We start from the raw sequence: 20,328 nt of genomic DNA, 5'->3' as shown, positions 1-20,328 counted from the left end.
CACTTACACTGAAGATGGGGAGAAATGGGAGGAAGTGACTCCAGATGCCCAGCTCTAGAAGCTTCACTAACCGTCAATTAAGAATAACGTTCCTATTCTTTGAGAGTTTCCTATCTCAAATATTCTAATACAAACAAAAGGCACCAAAACTCCAGAAGATCCACCAAACAGTACAACAGAAAGAAAACCCCCAGCTCTGCCTTTGGGACGTGCACCTTCTTTCTAGTGGGCTCCTCATTCTCTGAAGCAGCGGCTTTCAGGCTATTTTCAAAATGAATCAAAGATAATGTGTGCATAAAATGAAGTTACAGTTTTATGAGTCTGATGAACTGACATTTTCTGTTTTTGTTGTAATGCTGGTTAAGTTCCATTAAATGAATTTACATGGCCTTCAAATGGGTAAAGATGCTCAGTTGAGAAATACGGTCTACAGAGACGCTGACATTCCTTTACCTGGGAAGATAACCCCCAGTGCTGTATTTTGTTTGAACAAAGTCTTTACCACTACATAATCATACAGAATTTTAGAGGTCATTTTTTTTTTTTTTTTTTTTTTGCGGTATGTGGGCCTCTCATTGTTGTGGCCTCTCCCGTTGTGAAGCACAGGCTCCGGACGTGCAGGCTCAGCAGCCATGGCTCACGGGCCCAGCCGCTCCGCGGCATGTGGGATCTTCCCAGACCGGGGCACAAACCCGTGTCCCCTGCATCGGCAGGCGGACTCTCAACCACTGCGCCACCAGGGAAGCCCTAGAGGTCATTTTAATAAAGACATTTTATCTATTATAAAATGGCCGTGGCCCCCAGTTTCACATCACTGTGAATCAAGAAACACTGAATTATCTTTTGTTTCTTCTTAAAACACTGATTCTTGCCCTGCAGTGCTTCCTGCACACAGGAGAGAAATCACTACGATGACGAATGATGTCAGCAGGTCCTCACCAGAGAGCTCATCGAATACGTATCCCTTTCTCTAAACCAGACCTGAAGTACAATTTTTCAAATTAAATTTGGCTCCAGCAGTCAATCAGAGATTGTCAAATAAGTTGCAGAGAAGCTGATCACATCACTTACTAGTTACGGTCTTAAAATCTGCTCCTGCTCTTAGTATAAGTTTTAATTTGGGGCCAAAAGTCCTTATTTCTGTTTTTGCTACACCCATTGCTCTTTTCGTCTCTGCCTTTCCAGAACGAAGAAGATGCAAGAGCAGGAAAAAAACTTCACTTGAAATATTTTAATACTATTTTATTAAGCAAATCATCCAATTTAAGAATGACTTTAGACTTCAAAAATAATTGTTTTGTCATATATAGCTAAAAAAAAATCATTCATCTTTCTATAGGATTTTAGATATGCCAAAGTTCAAATATTATTACTTGGTCATACCTGCAGTAAGAAATGAATAGCATTAAAATTTTCTCTATACACATATAAGCCAGGGGTCTTCAAGCAATTTATGGTAGGGAAAAAAAACTTTAAGAAAGCGGTTTGTCAACACTGATAAGCTAAAAGCACTATACTGCAGAACTTAAAGAAAGGAAACTAAGGGAGAGATTTTTTTAAAAAAGATAATAGTGACAGAAAAAGAAGTTTATCTAATATGCAAATAAGGCTTTAAGACATCTTTTTAAAGAGCCGACAGTCAGTACCTTTTTAAATTTTCCTTGTCGTTTTGCTGCAGACTGCCCCTGGGAGTTAGAACAACATTCTGTAAGAAAACATGCGTAATCTACACAGGATGGAGATACCACCTCTGTCTATTCTTCTGCCAGTTTCCGTCCCACCTGTATGCGTCACAGTACTTAGAAGGGTCAGGTCTGTCATCAAAATGGCAGGCTTTTAAAGAAAGCAATACTGCCACTTTCATTTTTTTTTTTAATAAAAATGCACTCAAATGTGTTATTCCTAAGGGTCAATGTTTTTCAGCTTTTTATTTCAAAAGTTTGTAGAGCAAACTCCATTAGTTATGTAAACAGTTCTGAAAACATTAAATTTAGGTGACAGCCCACAGAGTCAGATTTTCAAGGCTGTCACAACGATCACACATGCTCACGCGCCAGAAACAGCATCGTTCGAGGGAACTGGGAACTTCAGAGAGGGGCAAGAGGAACAGTTACCTTCGCAGCGGCCAGAACCGCAAGAAACGCACCATGGCCGAGATCCAATGAAATAAACAACATGTTGGGAATTACAATTAACTCTGTAGCTTTAGGTTTTCTCAAGAAAATCTACCCTGGTAAGTAATAACTATAGTCAATCCCACTTGTTTATAACTTACTTTCACAACTGCCTCTTAAAGAATGCAGCCAGGAAGCAGTAACTATCTCTGAATTGCTAAAAGCATACTTCTAGTAACAATGCTCTTCTTCTGTCTTACTAATCACAGGCAGTGGATACTTCAGAAGTTATCTGGATAGAAGCCTCACTGCCACAGCAGAGGCAGCAATATTTCCCATAGCGGAAAATGAAACCTACTTAAAAAGACCTAGACCAGGACTTCTTAAATCAGTGCACCTATGAATTCCAATAACTACTGATTCACTTCACATTCTACTAAGGCTATATTACACTGAAGTACTTATAATTTATACTAAAGTACACATAAGTAAATAGTACGGACTGAAATGAGACTCAAGAAACGTCAGGACAAACAACTTGTTCTAAGCACAAAAGTCCTACATGATGACGCTCCTATGACAGCGAATAAACCATCTTTGGTTCAACAGTGGTAAGACACGAGAATACTTGTTAAGACGTTTGAGCTCTATTCATTTTGATAACAGCACTTATAAATTCCAGAATTAGGTGGTGGACTTACTTTGTAAGAACTAATGCTAAAGAGAAATGCAAAACTACAAGAATGACAACTTTTACTGGCACTGAGCTAAAATGACATTATGACAGAGGGTGATAGATTTATATAAACACTACTCTCACAATAAATTTGTAATGAAAACAGATGGAAAAACTAAAACAGGTACTATCAAACCATAACAATTATCTCTAAACTATAACAACCAGAAACATGTTTTTAACAAAAAGCACAATTGTGAAACTATAAAATAAACCTTAATGCCAAAAGAAATAACTACCTTGTAGTTAACTACATAACTACACAAAATTCCAATAAGAGAAAGATCTGTACAAGTAAAAAATACTGTTTATTAGTAGTAACTGTCCTGACTGGTTTTTAGAAGTCACCCAAGAAGATCTGATTCATTCCTATATCCACAATATTACGTTAGTTAAAACTCTATAAATTCTCTAATTTTAAAAACATCCCATTCACTTAAGCCAAGTTTGATCTGGATCTACATATTTCACAAGAAGTTCGAGTATATTAGCTATGCAAGGCAGAACAGGTCCAAGGCCCAAGTACTTAGGCTTGGGAAAAAGAATACTAAATATATAAAAATACAACCAAATATTAACTGACCTTTACTAGCAACTTGGGGAAAAAAACTATTAAATTTCTTTTTCCAGAGAGATCTTCTCTTTTACTCATTCTGAAATGTAGAATTTCCATTTTTAAGGAAATGGAAATTTTGGAACAGGCACTTTCAGTGTAAAGAAAAAAAAAAACCTAATACTTACAGCTTTCTTTCCAAGTTCAGTCTTTGACAACGTTAATGATCCTGCAAGGTAGCATCCAGGTCCTGCCCCTTTAGGTATTCTAAGAAGAAGATTCAAAAGAGGAGAGAAAAGGAACAAAAAAGAAAGTTTCACAAAGAGAATTAGGGGGAAAAACATCAAAACAATTGCACTCTGAAATAATTTCCGTAGCTAAGATTTCAAAAACCAAAGGGAGAAATAACCTTAGTCTAAAATGACAAATGACAACACAGTATAAGTGTAGCCTAATATTATAAACGAGCATTTAAAGATTACAGAGTATAAGATGGACAGTGAGTGTTAAGCAATGTTATCACTTACTTGTCATCAGGTAAGGAAGTAACAAAGAATGGCTGGTTATATTTGGGTGGTAATGTCAAGTTAGTTGATTTCTTCTTTCCTAGAAGTGCAAGACTATGATTTTCATGAATATCTAAGCTCAAGGTATTAGACAACCTATGAGAAACAATAAATGGAAGATCTTTAAGACGTTCCAAATCACTGATTTGCTCATGACGAATCTGCAGTCGAATTGTATAATCTCCTTTCTCCAGTTTCAAAGAATACTATAAAAGAAAAACAACATTTGGGAAAAGTAAGCTTTAGCCACATGAACGAAAATTACAGTAAGAGGATAAACAGTTAAGAATTACCACTTACAGAGTGCTTACAGTATGTGAGGTACAGTGCAAGTTACGACACACACATGACACGCACACAACGCCCCGACTGGACGTCAAGTGAGCTGGCCAAGGTCACGTCCAGAGCAGAGGATAAGGGAGCTGAAGGCAGCCAAGCCCTCAGCCCTCAGCCCTCCCACAACAACAGGCCACTCCTAGGCGCCCAGCTGAATCAGCATCCGCTCAAGACTGGAAAAGGCAACGATTTTCTAGTTCCTGGGTCTTCACAGGCACGGATAAAACGACACCAAGAATGAGCAGAACTGAGGTGCTGTGTAATATCTAAGACAGACACACACACGTGTTTGTACGCACATGACTGATAACCTTTAGATCATAACCACCATGCCACCCCCCTTTACTGCAGACGGGAAAAACAGCGAGCCAATGGGGACAAAGGAGTACAGGTCTGCCACGCTCCATCCAGGCAACCTGCTCAAGAGGATGGAATGCTGTATGCTGCAGCAGCAGTTTCTTCTGAGGTTTTAAAAGCAACCAAAGGAATGGCGGCAGTAACCCAGTCTGTACTGAGGAGACGTGCCAGGGCCTGGCTTTGAGGAAAAAAAGGAAACCATTCCTTGAATGACTAACTGAAAACCCTGTGTAAATTATTTTTATTATTTAGCATAAAATTATAAAGGTTACAGGAAATAGCTCATTTCTTTGTCACAGTCTTTCAATCAGGGATAAGATTTCTATAAATTATATGATTAAAAGATTTTTCCCCCTTCCAAATGACAGTGCCAGGCACAGTGCTTGGCACATAGTAAGTGCTCACTACACAGCTGACCAAGAAGAAACATATTTCAAAGTTCTAATAAACTGAAGACACTTGGCACTGTCATTGTGCTCTGGATCCAGTTCAGACCTGGGATCACTTCAAGGTGCTCACATATCCTGGATGATGTGCTTTCAACGTTCAGAGAGGAGCAAGCACTGCGTAGGAAGGAGAAATACTAAAAATAAAAAGCTCTGCTGGCCAGCGTCTGCGAGCATCCTCCTGGCCCTCCTTTACCCCGAAGCCGGATTCAGCCCAACAGTGGGGCTGAAAAGCTGTCACAGTCTGTCCTGCAACAGACAGCTGAGCTGCTAGCCGTGTGTCCAAGTACTAAACGCACAACCACACTGGTGTTTAAAAAGCAGGCACGTTACCAGGGCAAGAATCCGGGCTTCATCAGCTCAAGGAACAGCTGTTAATTCTAAAAATCATACCTGATGAGGGTAAGCATCACCGGAACCCATCTGTCTTTTGTTCTGGTCAAATATAATCCACAGCTGGCTGTCAAATTCTGATTCGTACAATAATTCACAAAGCAGGGGGCAGCTTGGAGTCACTTCCCCACTCTTGGGCTGTGGGGGAAAAAAAAAAAGAATGATTATTTGATGTGGTTTATATGATTTGTAATGTAGATCTGTAATATTGCTATTGATCAGATTTTTACATTAAAGGTATTAAAAATATTTTCTTGCAGTAACCAATTTCAAAAATGCAGAACACATCCAGGATTTCGGGACTAAAAAAAGGTACTTCTCTTTTACAAGGGTTAAAAAACACAAACCTAGCTAATTGTATTCATTACTAAAGCAATACCTATTCTTCAGGACCTCTAATTAACTGTTTTTTTAACAAAACTAAAAATTTCTTTATAAAGTTGAAAGTAGACAGTCCACTGAAATCAATTATCTCCCCAACAGTAATTCATATTATGCTTCAATAAGAGTTTTACTAAAATCTTACTGATCCTCCATAAACTTCGATCTGATTTTTATGCCCGTCTCAACTACCTTTACTACCCATTCAACCTAGGAGCTATTCTGATGTCTCACTGTGCCAACACCTGCTTCACAGCGAGCAATCAGGCCTGGTTCCATAATCAGAAGGCATCTGGCTTTGACAAGACATCAAACCAGTGGGCAGTTATCAGAGAATAGGCAGGTGTCAGTGATTACAAAAACTAAGGCTCAAAGGCCAGGTCACAACTAAATTAGACTCTGTGACTTCAGATCTGAATGGTACTTAGATCATTCTGTATCATAATTTCCCAAAGAATAATTCTAAATTAACCAGGGTTAATTACTTGTTTCTATTTCATATATATGTATGTCACACACACACACACACACACACACTGAATACACTGTCCTTCCATTTTTGCTTTTATGATTCATAGAACACAAGAGTTCTTTGTAAGGGTATACTTGGTTACACAAACACTTACTTGATGAAAGTTGTAAGTCAGGATCATCTCATAAAGTTGACGATTATTTGGCAAAACATCCCTTGATCCTAAAGGTTTTGTTTTTGCACTGAGTGGGCTATAATCAGACAGTTGCATAAGAGTTCATTGAAATGACAGAGAACTATAATCAGCAAAATCTATAACGTATTACAATAAATGACAAATGAGCATTCCTAGATGCTGTCCTTTTCCATGTATTTTGTCATATTTTAATCATTAACTTATATAATTCTTTACCGACTGAACCATAGCAATACACATAGTTAAATTTTGCGGTATTACAAAGGTAATCTTCTCATGATAAGAACATTTTCAACCATCAACTGACAGTCTCAACAGAATCAGATCCCAGGACTAGGTGACAATCCGTCACAGTGCTGAAGGACAGGGTTTGACTGCAGACAGCCCTGCCCTCGTCACGGGATGGGTCCTGCCAGGTGCCACAGCAAGGGCTCTAGGCACATGTTACTTAAAGCCAGAAGCTGCTGCTGCGGCTGCCTCTCAGAGACCCGCCAGGTTCCCTGGGCTGGAAAGTCATGAACTGAATTTTCACGCCCAGCATTCACATGATTAAAAATAAAAGAGACACTTTCCAAAGAGTGAAGAAACGCCCATCCCCCCACCCCCATCACACTGATAACCAACATTTGCAGCCCTAAAACATTGAAGATACCGCAGTGTTTGGACCCAGCTCTTCAAAGTTATGCAGGGAGCCAGATCTTCATATGTCAAGGAGGACTGAACATCGAAACGGTTGATTCCTTCTGATGCATGCTACAAAGGATATTTATCAAATTAGTTTCTCAAACTTTACTGAAAACAAATTGCATTTTTAAACAATATTTGGACCTAAATGTGTCAAACACAATGTTTATAAGCACCTATGAACAAAGACTATTGTTATTTCCAGAACCATAGATAATCTCCCCATTAAAATGTAAACCCAACCATTGAAATTATTTCACAATAACACAAATAACTGACATTAAAAATGATGGAAATGTGGAACTTACAATGTTTAACTGAGGAGCAGTACATATTATCCCATGGAAAGAAATGGTATAATCAATATTGACATCGCTAAGACTTGCCCACCAACGAGCAATGCAAAACTCAACTGCTTTCCCACCCTGCAAAGAAAAATGAAATTAAATTATCAATGCGTAAATCACAAAACATAAATAGGTGTTTCAAAGCAGTTCTATGCTTTCAAACTTTTCCTATTTGTACAGCAGGAAAATTCAAAGAACCTTATCATTAGCTATGCGTGAAGTTACACAAATCACAGTTGCTGAGACAGAGTGCAGGTATTTAAATACACAGTTATTTACTCATAATCCTAAACTGCTTGTCGTAAGAGGTCTGAGGCAGCTTCTGAAGTACGTGTAATAAAATAATGGTGAAAACAAACTGGAATAAAAACTTGGGACCAAAGGAAAAATAATTAAGAACAATGACAAGAGAAGGGCTATGGCAGCTTTGTGAGGCACATTCAATAGCCACAGCTGAGTTCTGGGCTCAGGAGCTGCCTGGCAACCAAAGCCAAATGAAATTATGGTCACTCACATGTTTCTTCCTATTAAAAAAATTAAAAACAAAAGCTGTTCTTTGAACACTGAGTTTTAAATTAAGTTTTCTAGTAATCAGTGTATTAGAAAGTTTAAAGTGAACCATATTACTCTATAACACATACAAGGACACAAGTCAAAGTTATCAGAAACATAAGAGATACAGGAAAGATGAGGTAGCCATCTGAAAACACTAAGTAGCAAGTTCAAGAAAGAACATCAGTGCATTCCCCTTCTAGAAGGAAGGACTAGGCACCATCTCTAACACTACAGAGAAGCCTGGAGATCTGCCACACCTGAAGTAATTTGTAGGCAGGAGTAGCAGTTTCACCTACAAAGCAAATTAACCTCGTGGATTCTTAACAACAGGGCATTAATAAAATAACTAAAATAAGTAGAAAAGATGTAGAGAAGTCTTAAACATGGAAATAATCTCCTGTACGATGAGGAGACAATCTCAACCCGGGTCCACTTTGTGAGGCGCCAGCATCTGGCAGACCAGCACTTTCCTAAGAGATTAACCTTTACCTCAACTTGGTTGCAAGTATCCTAGTAAGACGACCTAACTTCCCACATTATTCAGCATTAATAAAATACACAGTCCCAATGTGCTCTGAATACAAACTATAAAATCAAATTCAAATACTTAGTCTTAGCCCACACCCAGAACGAAAGGAAACTGTTTCAGGATTCCAGACTGTTAAGTAAAACTTACTAAGACAGGAAAAGCTTCAGTCAGCATTCCTTGTTCTGGAAGGGAACAAAACTTATAGAACTCATGACTTCGATAGGCTCTCTGCTTCACAAGCTGCACTGCATGAAGAACAAACTTGGCAGACACCTCCGAAGAACAGGAGTACACCGTAACTTCTACGACGAGAAGGCAAGAAGCAACATTTTAACTGACAAGATTTAAAATGGACGCAAAATGGCTTTCATAATGCCTACTTTGGGGGAAATACTATATCAAGAGAATGAAATGATATATTCGAATGAAATCTGCATTTTCCTTAAAAACAATGAACTGACCGAGTATTAATAAAGATGAGAGGGTAGAAAATTTAGCTATGGAAAATAAATAAATCAGGACTAAAATAAGCAACCGCTATGCTGCAAACAGCAGGAAACAGCAAGCTGTCCACAGATGGACACACAATTATCCTAATCAGGTAATTTTTAAAATCCCTCCCTTCTCTGTTACTAAGTTCAACCTTTCCTCTTGCTTTAGCTAAAAACCAATCAATTCTTGGTAAAGAGGATTTTAATTTTAGAAACCTCTACTTGTTAGCATGCCTAAGTTCCATTAGTATCCATTTATCCAACTTCACTGGTAACTTTTCTTAGTCTCTCACTCTTGGTTTATCTGCACTGTTTGCTTCTGGAAAGTATGACTATCAGAACTACACATGCTTGGCTGTGCTCTGCGGCGGAGCTGGAGACGAGCCAGGATCACCGTGAAGCCAGGTCAGCAGATTATCTCGTGAATACCTGGCCCTGAGACAAGGAACTGAAGCAAGGCTTAATTCTCTGCTTCACAAGGTCAACTGGGCACAGGGCTCTGGGAACCTAATCACTTGCTAAAAATACAGAATCTAGTATTATGACAATATGTCAAAGTATTTGAAATAGGAATCATCTGTAGTGCATTTCTTTTTTTTTCCCTGCTTTGACTCTTTTTCCCTCCAGTTTTATTGAGAAACAACTGACATATAATATTTTCAAGTTCAGGGTGTACAACGTGATGATTTGACGAATATGTATATGTTATGAAACAATCATCACAAAAAGGTTAGCTAACACATCCATCACTTCATATAGGTACCAATTTTTTTTGGTGGAGAGAACATCTAAGATCTACCGTCTTAGCAAATTTCAAGTATACAACCCAGTATTATTAAGTACAGTCACCATGTTGGACATTAGATCCCTCAAACTTTTCCATCTTATAACAAAGTCTGTGCCCTTGACCAACATCTCTCCCACCCCCTCCACCTCCCACAGTATATATCTAATCAAAGACTGCTAAATGCTCTGAGCTACTTCTATTCTGGATGATCTGATCAATTCTTATTAAAAACAAAAAACAAACACACAAAAAAACCCAAAGAACTAATTATTTTCAATACCCAACCTAAACAAATCATAATTAGGGCATTATAATCACTGACATTTACCAGTAAACAGACATCATGTTCAATATGAATTAACTATAGATCTTTATTCTTTGGTATGATTAGCGCACATTTTATTAGAGTTAGATGTTACACAACCATTGGGCCTATGTGAGTGGAAGCCCTGAGTTGTACCACGATGCAACTCTGACTCTGATCGTGAACAGAGAAGGCATTATTCTGAGCCAAATTAAAATCCTAACTATTAAAACATCTTAAGATAGCCTAGATCAGCGGCCCCCAACCTTTCTGGCACCAGGGACCAGTTCCGTGGAAGGCAATTTCTCCATGGACTTGCGGGGGGGGCGGTGTTGGTTGGGGATGGATGGTATAGGTGGTGATGCGAGCGACGGGGGGCGATGGGGAGCGGCAGATGAAGCTCCGCTGGCTCGCCTGCCACCCACCTCCTGCTGCACGGCCCGGGTCCTAACAGGCTCTGGACCGGCACGGGTCCGCAGCCCAGGGGTTGGAGACCCCTGGCCTAGACAGATGACTGACATATGAGCCAATGCAAAATAGCACTAGATCTTTAAAAAGGTTTGAACCTAATAGCAAATCTACGGTGCCAGACACCTATTACTGTTGTGAGAAAAGTCTACTGCAGATATATGAACTTTATGTGGTCATAATCAGAGCAGAGATAGAATGCACATAAAGGTAAATGGGCAAGACAAGACATTAATTTTACTTACCAGCCCATGTTGCACCCTCAGGAACCTCAATAAAATGCCTTCGAATTTGACCAGGTTTAAAATGTACATCTGTCAAGGCTAGATCATAATGGGTTGATTCATTTACTCTGAAAATTAATAAAAATAAATGATTAAACATGACACTCTCATTAAAAAAGCTTTATATAAGCCCACTGGTACTCTAGACTTCAACAGTTCATGAGAAATGATGAACACAGGGAATTAAAAGATGGTAACAAAACAGTACGCACAATGTCATCTCAGTTTTGCAACATGTTAGCAGAGATACACCATGGAGATGCTTCTTCTGCTTTTTACTTGTTTGCTTTATAATTTGTCTGAAGTCAGACACACAGCTCCCTCTTTTTAGGTTAAAGGAATTCTACAACATTCACAGGATTTTCCAGTTACCAGAATCTGGACTATTGTGAGTCCAAAATATTAAAATCAAAGGTAATGTTTTGTGCCACTGATACTGCCTTATAGTTGAGACTGACATTAAATTTAATCTCTTTCGTAGTTTCAAAATGCACCCATGCCATAAACGACACAGTAAAGTAGAGAAAATACTTTCATAGCATTTTCGTAAGGGATCAGTGAAACATAAAGGTCAAATGTATAATTACCCAACCCAGAAACCTAAAGTACATACTAAGGACAAACTCTAGTCAGTATGACAAACATTTAATGAGTGCCTACTAGACCTGAGGCACTGCTTATTAGGTGCTACAATTACAACAATGAATATAATGTTTTCCTTTTCCCCAGCCACTCTAGCAGGGACGGAAAACCCAACAGGGACGTTGAACGTAATACGCTCGGGGGAGACAGGAAGCGTTAGTGGAAAAGATGCAAGGTTCCTGGTTCACGAGGAGCGGTCAGGGAAAGCTTCCTGAAGCAGATGAGGTCTCAGCTGACTCCTGAATCTTGTACATTACCTTGTGGAAGTTCCTACGGGACTTCTAGGGAATATGCGGCTGAGAATTTAACTGTTCTGCAATTTTTTCACGTGTGTGTCACTTGTTACCTCCTCAATTTCATCCTATGTTTCATATGGGCTGAGACCCACTGCATATTAAATATTACTGTGCAACTAACTCAATAGAAGCTGTTAACTCACAGTTCTCTATTGTTTCCAGTACCCTCATCTCCATCTTGCCCTTCATGTACTGAATAATTTGTTTCGTACATTCTGTACAACGGGCTCCATATGGGGTCACGTAACATGCAGTCCCCGTGTCTTCCGTGGGCTCACAGTCAAATGCGGTGAATTAAAAATGACAATACACTAGCTAAACTCTGTACCACAGGCAAGTGAAGGGTGCCATGAAGCAGCAGGGAGGGACTCCCTTCACCCACAGATGACCAAGAACACGCCTGGTCATTAAGTTAAGGGACAGGAAACTGAAGCAAAGAAATCAGCTGTGCAAATGCACCCGTCCTGAGGAAACTGGGGGGGGTCAGCATTGGTGAGCTCGTGGAAACGTGTAATTTGGTGATGGAGCCGCGGGAAACACTGGCTGTGAAGGGCCACTGTTTGCTATTTTAAGCAGCACGATCCTTGGGTGCAATGCTGAGGTACTTTATACAGCAAGCAGTGTGATCAGATCTGAGTTCCTTCGTTCAGGGGTAGAAGACAAGATGGAAAGGGAAGAGTCTGGAAACAGGACTGGAAAAGCAAAGCGGAAGAACTAGGAGATAATGGTAATCCCAGAGATAAGGGGGGAATGTGGGCCGGGGGTGGGAGGGGACAAAGTCACTGTCAAACACTGCAGGGGCATCAGGCCGGATGAAGGCTAAAACAGCCTCTGAATCAGGTGTCAGGAGGGCGCCGCCATCCTGGTGGAGGGCAGGTGACAGATGCTGTCAGTTATCCTCACCGTGAACAAGGAACACTGTGACTGACTATGCACCACCTTGAACGTTAAGCAAGGAACAGAACCAAAACCCAGTCACCTGGTTCTGCCTACGGATCCTTTAAAAAAAGTTCACCCCATTTCCATAAACAGCCATTACATAATTACACGTAACAGCAAGCTATCGGTAACTGGGCACTTACTTTTCTGCAATAACTGCAGTGATTGGGACTCTGAACAGAGGACCTGCGTTAGGCGATGCTATATCATAGCCACATACCTTGAAAAAGGAATAAGTGTCAGTATCCATAAACAGACTTTTTAAAAAAGAGAAAATAAAAAAAGGGTGAACTACTCAGAGAATAAATTAATCTACAATTAAAACATAAAGGTCCTAAGTACAAGTTGACATCAATTTTCTGATGTCAGGCCACATAATTAATGGCAAACAGCCTGGACAAATACACGCATGACAACCCTTGACTTACTCAGACTAATGGGGAAATGGACTGCTACACAAAGACTTCTACACTTTTTAAAGACTAAAGAAAGTAAAAATGAAGATACCCCAATAAATACCTCTGTATAATGCAATCCTTCTCTTAAGCCCCTGGGATCCACACGTATGTTTATGTGTCTGCATTGATTCATGAGTTCCAAATGGCTGGGACACTGAACCCATGATGAATTCGAAGTTAAAGCTAAATGAAGCTGAAGGGATATTTTCTCAGAGTTTTCTGGCATTAAAAAGACCAAAAAGTAAAGATCAGTTATTTTTTCCTTTTCTTCCATTTTAAAACGTTCTGTTGTCAAGAAAATTCCGCAGATAGATGTGGTTGGTTGTAAAATGCAGTAGGCACGGGCTCCCGAAACACAGCTTACATAAAACAGCCACAGAACCTCCCTCACACTTATTTTAGGATGCTCGGAATCCATTCATGTGTTCACCCAACACGGCTGGCTACAACCTGAACACAAACCATTTTAGTGAATATTTTCCATTACTGCATACAGTTAACAGAATCTGACTAAGAGAAAAGACTCCTAAGTTTACAGTGATGACAATTTTGTTTACAGTCGTTGAGCTGGGGTTCTCCCTGGCTGCTTCTGCTTCCCACTCTCCAACCAAAAACTCTGTCTTACACCCAAGCAGTAAAAGTGGGAAAGAAAAGGAATTTGATGCTTTACTATTCACAATTTAATAAAAGCTCCAGGTCCCTAAAGGCCCATTCTACTGTTTTCCTGGTAGTCCCACTGCTAACTGAATTGCCATTGTATCAGGATCCCTAATTGCCATCAGTGTCCCCTACACCTCTCTGAAACACAAAATAATAACACTGACAATTCCTGTCTTCTCTTTAGAACATTAGCCTAAACAGCATTTTCTCTATTGTGGTACAATTCATTCAAAGCATAAATGTGAGCACATCAGCTTACTGTCCGGTTATTACTCACCAGTATTTTCTGGAAATACAGGTTCAATGCCAACACCGTGATCTGAAGGTGCAGCCACCTGAACAGGATCTCGGAGGTAGATGCCACGGTTATTTCCAACAGTGACAGTGAAACCTAATTTATTAGCAAATGATGTATTCTGAACGAGGTAGTCATAGGCTTTATCAACCTAATTAAGAGAATACAAACAGTAAGATATACACGGTTGGGTCAAGAAAGTACTTTATCGCAGGTCCCCAGTTTCTTTTCCGTTGTAGCAAAGTACAAGCAAAAAGTCAGTTTCTCCATCCGCCTCTCTGACCTACATGGAAACCCCATTTACGAGGGCAATTCTACCTCACTGGACAAAACACTGGTCTAGCCACTGGACTCGCCTTCCACTCCACCCTCTTTACTCCCAAGTGACGCAGCTAGGAAACCTCCACATGCCATTACGACTGGCCGGGTTCTGCCCTCTGCTGCTCTGCCGTGAACTCCACCCTCTACATGTCCTATATCTATTACGTTTCTCCATCTTAGCCCCACAAATCTGTCTTAAGAACAAAATTTGTTTTCATACCCTCTGCTTACAGTTCAGAGACTACGCTGGCCTATAATCAATTAGAAAAACTCAATCGTCATTATAATAGGAATATTATCCAGTAATCACTAAAATATTATCCTGCTGATTTACAACCCGTTTTTCGTACAAGCGACAATACCTGAATAATACCATGTCCTTGGGCAAATACTTCTATATTGTCAGCCTTCACTGCAGTGTTTTCCAGAGCTCTTCTGACTGAATGAACCGTGTAGTTAACATTATTAGCTTTCAGACCTAAAAGCCAAAAACAGAAAACAAGAAAGTAGTGTCCATCAGGTGAGCTGGTTACTTGAAACACTCTCCGCTCACTAGTATGGATAGCGCGTACATCCTCTGGTTTTAACGTCTTGGGTTTCAACACTCACTTTTAAATCATTTTTATAAAAAAAAAAAAAAAAAAAACCAAAAAACTGACAAACAGTCTGACTCAAGCTGCTTCTGTTAACGCAAAGACTTCATTCAACGAAAATTCCTGTGCGCCCACTCGGCAGTGGCGTAAACACGGGCTCTGCACTGGGAGCGTAAGCGTCTGAGCAAAAAGTACCAAAGGCATTCGAATGACACCTTCCTTAAACTACTGCTGGTCGAACAACACGGCCACTGGCACAAGGTCTCAACCCGGGTGCACGTCATAAACACCAAGGGTACTGAAAGGAGCCAGAAAGATGCTGAGGTCCCGCTGCAATTAAATCAGCACCTTTGAGACCGGATCCCAGGCATGGACACTGATTAGAAGCTTCCCTGGCAATGCCAGGGAGCAGCGAGGCTGGGGCTGACTGTCCTCTGGGAAGGATGTGGAGGCCGCCAAGCTGTCCACCTTCTGAGAACGACCGCTGTTAGAGGCGCAAGATGAGTAAGAGCGCACTCCTGTCCCCTCCAGAACTGAACACGCAGACACTTAGGAGAGTAAGCCCTGAGCAAAACAAACATGGGAACGCTATGGCGCTCTGAGAGCAAATTAAGAAGGTGACCGTTGTGTCGGTGAGAATCCATGAAAGGGTTATGCTCCATGAGAACACATACGTGAGTCGGTATCCCTAGCAGTGTCTATCAGAGGAGACACAGGGAAGACACAGGCCGAGACACGGCGGAAAGGAGCTCCAGGCAAAGAGAGCAGCGTGCCACAGACAAGAGGCGCAAGCGACCCTGAGATACTCGGCGAGGCTGAAAAGGACCAGGACTGTGGGTGGAGAGCCCAGGATCTGACCAGAGGGACACTGCTGGGGAGGGGGTCTTCAGGCCCGCCGGGCTGCCCGGACGCTGAGCCCTCGTCAGGGCTGACGCCCCCCTGGCCAACACCACGGCAGCCTCTCACACGCCAGCCTGGCACCCCGTCAGCTTCGCTGGCTCCGTGCCGATATTCACTGTCTTCTCACGTGTAACAGTAACCATTTTTTATTTTGCTCACAGTCTGTTTCTCCTCCAACTTTAACATCAATTCCACACAGGCAGGTATTTTTGATGTTCTGTTCACTAATTTAGCCCCAGAGCTAAAATAACGCTTAAGTCATTAACAGCCAATAAATACGCTTGCTGAATGAATACACATGCAAATCATTATCATCACATAAACTATTCTCCACCTTAAACTTTACTTTGGGCCAGGACATTCCCAGTTGTACCACATTTTCTCACCCTGAGAAATTCAGGAATTAAAAACACCTGCCTAAAATAAGAGCAATTTATTCCATTACTTTTCACGGCCACGGTCTGACTTTACTTTATGCTATGAACAGGAAATTGTCTAGATACTTCACACCTACTTAACTAAGCTTATACATAAATCATGCATTTTAGAACCAGGACCAAGATGAAGTATAAGTGATACTTTTAAAATCCATTTTATCATGTTACTTCTATCTTATTAAGAAAAGTAAGGAAACTATGGCTGAAGTACACACGGAATAGCCAACATCTCACTGTTGCTTCCCTGGGCAATTGAGCAACGGTAGTAAGGTGAGCAACGTGGTTACCTGACAGAATCAGGGCGATGCCTCCACACGCGTTGGGAGAAGACATAGACGTCCCGTTCATGAGCTGAGTTCCGCGCAGCGTCCAGTTAGGAACAGAGGCTATGGCGCCTCCTGGGGCGCTGATGCTCACTCCAAGGGCCCCATCGGCACTGAACGAAAGCAGTTAGAGTCTGCTTACGACGGTGGACACTGGATAAACAGGGCCTTTGTAAAAAGGCCACTGGCCAAATAAGTTACAGTACAACACACGAACTATCCGCAGTCACGGCTATTTCGCTATTAGGCAGCAGTTTTTTCCCTATAAGAGGACAGAATGTCTGTATGTGTGCGTGTGTGTGTGTATGCGTGCACGTGTGCATGCGCGTATCTGGGCTTACATGTGGCAGGCCATAGTATCAAGTATGTTTTATAGGACAGTAGATGAGTGTCGCTGCTCAGACGCCTGATGAATGTACTTTTCTCGTAATAAGCAGAAGCACCCTCTTGTCTACAAAGTCTAAAATAGCGCTGTCCAGGAGAAGCCTGTGGGACACACATGGCATTTAAAGTTTTCTAAAAGCCATATTTTAAAAAAGCTAACGAAAAGATGGTTTAACTTTAGTAACATATTTTATTTAACCCAACACATCTAAAATCTTATAATTTCAACATGAAACTGATAGGAAAAAAATGAGTTAATTTACATTCTTTTTCGTACCACGTTTGCAAATCTGGTGTTCATTTCATACTTGCAGCCCAGCCCAGTTCAGACTCTCATGTGACCAGTGGCTGTCATGCTGGACTCGAGCCAGCAGGGTCCACTGAGTTAAAGCCCATAGAGTTCCCCATTGCATCGTCACCAAACACCAGCTCAACAACTACTGTTGCTCCTCGCTAGGAATATTGGGGCCATTTGGTTTCACATTTTCCAACAGAGAACTGAAAGCAATGCAAACAACTCCTGTAACGGGCTGGTAGCAGCCCTTCGAGTGACTATACCCTAAATCAACTGTTACCGGGTAAATACCTGTTGACCTGTAAAGATGTTCTCACTGTACTACCGAGTGACAAAAGTAGGTTATAAAAGTGCCCGAGTAGCGTGTGCTTCCACTTATGCACACGGTAATGACTAAAAAGATGTTCCTTGAAATCTGACCCATACATATGACAGATGATGAGGTTTAGGGTGATTCCCACTTTTCTCTTTGCACTGTCTATGTTGTCTACCACTGTTTGCACTGAACCGTGATATCTTGTAACTGGAACAAATAACTGGGAAGACTCATGAATTCTGACTACTTCCTTACTCTCTATTAATTTTCCACTAGTCTGTTAAAGTGGCTGATCATAAAGCATTTCTGGTGGTACAAATAGTGTTCTAAAAACAGGTTCCATAAAACGTAAATAAAACTTTCACTGAAATAAAAAAATAAAATTTTCCTTATATAAACCTTACATATTCTTAGTGAAGGATTGTAGACATGGGCGTAAAATTTATAACAGAATAGTTATGTCATACATCTAACAATGAAATAACTGTAATTTATTTCTTTAATTACCTGTTTCCCTAAAACGAGACTGTTAATTAAAATGAAAATGCAAAAACCAATAGAAAGAAACGGTAAAATGACCAAAACTCTACCCCTCCCCACCATGCAGTTTAACAAAATATTTGTAATAGTCCCATGTACTACTCTCAACCTACCTGGGGCCTCTAGAAGACCACGTGTACTGATTTGCAGGTAATTTCTCTCTCAGAGAATACTCGGCAACCATCATATCAGGAGAAACGTACGCACCAACACCTGTGGAGTGGATCTGGTCATTAACAAAAGGACACAAGACAGGGATCCTAATTCTAAACCCACTGCTCCCTCGGCTGTGTGACCCTGGTAAATCACCTACTCTCCCGATACCACAGTTCTCTCTCACAAAATGGAAAGATAAGAAAATTTAATAACCAAGGCAAGTTTACTACATGCCAGATGTTACACTAGGTGGTATGCTTTTGAATATAAAAATATCTACCAGGATTATTATGTGGATTAAATAATATATCTAAAAGTGTACCTACGTGTAAAAGAGAAAGAGAAATGTGTTTCAAATTTTAAAAATATAACTTTAGAAAGATAAGGAATCAGTTGACTGGTCTTCATTTTTAAATGATCACTGTATCTAAAATTCTTCCAGCTGGCAGTAGCCCTCCCCACAAAAATGACTGTAGTAAATAAGCAAATAACAAGCATATAACATGCTACATACAGTCTTTTAGATAAACGTGCAGATGCCAACTAGTTAGACTGCAATCGCAGAACACAGAGATCAAACTCAGGTCCTTCATTCTAGAAATTTGGAAGCAGAGCGTAGAGAGATTAAAAAAATTTACTAAAGGAAATGACCGGCAGAGACAAGACTTAGAATCGAAGACTACCAGCTCCTCATTTTTCTTTACAACACACACATCTTCAGAGCAAAGTCTAGATAAAATGAGTGAGTTAAGAGGACTCAGGTTAACGATGCTGCCACATAAAACTGTAATCGTGTTGTAAAATTTAGTTTAAAATTTTCAGTGAAACTGGGGATAAAAAAATGACAAAATACTGAGCATTGTAGCAGCGTACTGTATTTTGATCATTAGATACCTTTGAGATCTATTTTCTGTTTCATTTTAATTTGTGTACTTAAAAATATCTAGAGATCTGGAATACACAAGGGATGTATCACTGGCAGGCACTGTTATCTTAACACATGATTTAACAGAATTACTGAATCAAAAGGTTTCTAACTACATAAAGGGGTCCAGGGGTAAAGAATCCACCTTGCAACACAGGGGACACGGGTTCGATCCCTGGGAACTAAGATCCACATGCCGCAGGGCAACTAAGCCCGTGTGCTACAACTACTGAGCCCGTGCACCTCAACTAGAGCCCATGTGCCGCAAATTACAGAGCCCACGCACTCTGGAACCCGCATGGCACAACTAGAGAGAAGCCCACGCACCACAACGAAAAAGATCGCGCGTGCCTCAACAAAGATGCCAGGTGCCGCAACAAAGACCCGATGCAGCCCCCCCAAAAAAACCAAAACCAAATTACATAAAGCAAGCTACACCTTGCTTAAAATTTACAAGCTATAAATAAAAGCACGTCCTATAAACATAAGGTCACTGATATTTCGAAACAAAAACATTTTCAAAAGGACCAGTTTCTGTTCTAAGCTTTGATGCCCACATTTTGCTGTGTGTCTATAACATCAATAATATCTTTACAACTATAACAACACCTATGATATGTACATATCTGTTCAGTTACTGATGGATACACCAGAAAAACTGTTTGGGACCAGTTTTTATAGTCATGCATCCAATCACAAATGTTAAGAGGTGTAAGTCTTATTTTGATCCCAAATTTAAAAATAAACCAAAAAACTTTAGGCCTCGTTTACTACATAAGGGATCTCTCAATTCATCCTCCTCATTCACGCTCATATTAAAAAAAATCAGGGGTGGGTTTCATGTTCTGT

The 20,328-nt window shown here is 40.5% G+C and overlaps 1 protein-coding gene across 3 annotated transcripts in view; it reads right to left on the bottom strand.

The window, feature by feature from the left end:
• The window catches only part of TPP2 (tripeptidyl peptidase 2), a 68,616-nt gene that overhangs the window by 14,776 nt on the left and 33,512 nt on the right, over positions 1-20,328 (bottom strand). For 2 of the 3 annotated variants that reach the window (XM_081215191.1, XM_081215193.1), the window contains exons 10-24: positions 18,512-18,611; positions 16,828-16,976; positions 14,973-15,088; positions 14,272-14,440; positions 13,396-13,553; positions 13,020-13,096; positions 10,961-11,067; positions 8,813-8,967; positions 7,543-7,659; positions 7,203-7,303; positions 6,509-6,605; positions 5,502-5,639; positions 3,931-4,175; positions 3,592-3,670; positions 1,647-1,685 (exon numbers count right to left, since the gene is read on the bottom strand). In XM_081215191.1, coding sequence (XP_081071317.1) covers positions 1,647-1,685; positions 3,592-3,670; positions 3,931-4,175; positions 5,502-5,639; positions 6,509-6,605; positions 7,203-7,303; positions 7,543-7,659; positions 8,813-8,967; positions 10,961-11,067; positions 13,020-13,096; positions 13,396-13,553; positions 14,272-14,440; positions 14,973-15,088; positions 16,828-16,976; positions 18,512-18,611 — 1,847 coding nt within the window. The remainder of the gene's footprint in view (positions 1-1,646; positions 1,686-3,591; positions 3,671-3,930; positions 4,176-5,501; positions 5,640-6,508; positions 6,606-7,202; positions 7,304-7,542; positions 7,660-8,812; positions 8,968-10,960; positions 11,068-13,019; positions 13,097-13,395; positions 13,554-14,271; positions 14,441-14,972; positions 15,089-16,827; positions 16,977-18,511; positions 18,612-20,328) is intronic. The other variant, XM_081215192.1, reaches the window with a different exon arrangement.

Source organism: Mesoplodon bidens, assembly GCF_964165515.1.
Source record: "Mesoplodon bidens genome assembly, chromosome: 17".
NCBI classification, from domain to species: domain Eukaryota; kingdom Metazoa; phylum Chordata; class Mammalia; order Artiodactyla; family Ziphiidae; genus Mesoplodon; species Mesoplodon bidens.
The sequence above is the reverse complement of the archived record's forward strand: the minus strand, read 5'-3'. Positions and strand labels throughout refer to the sequence as shown.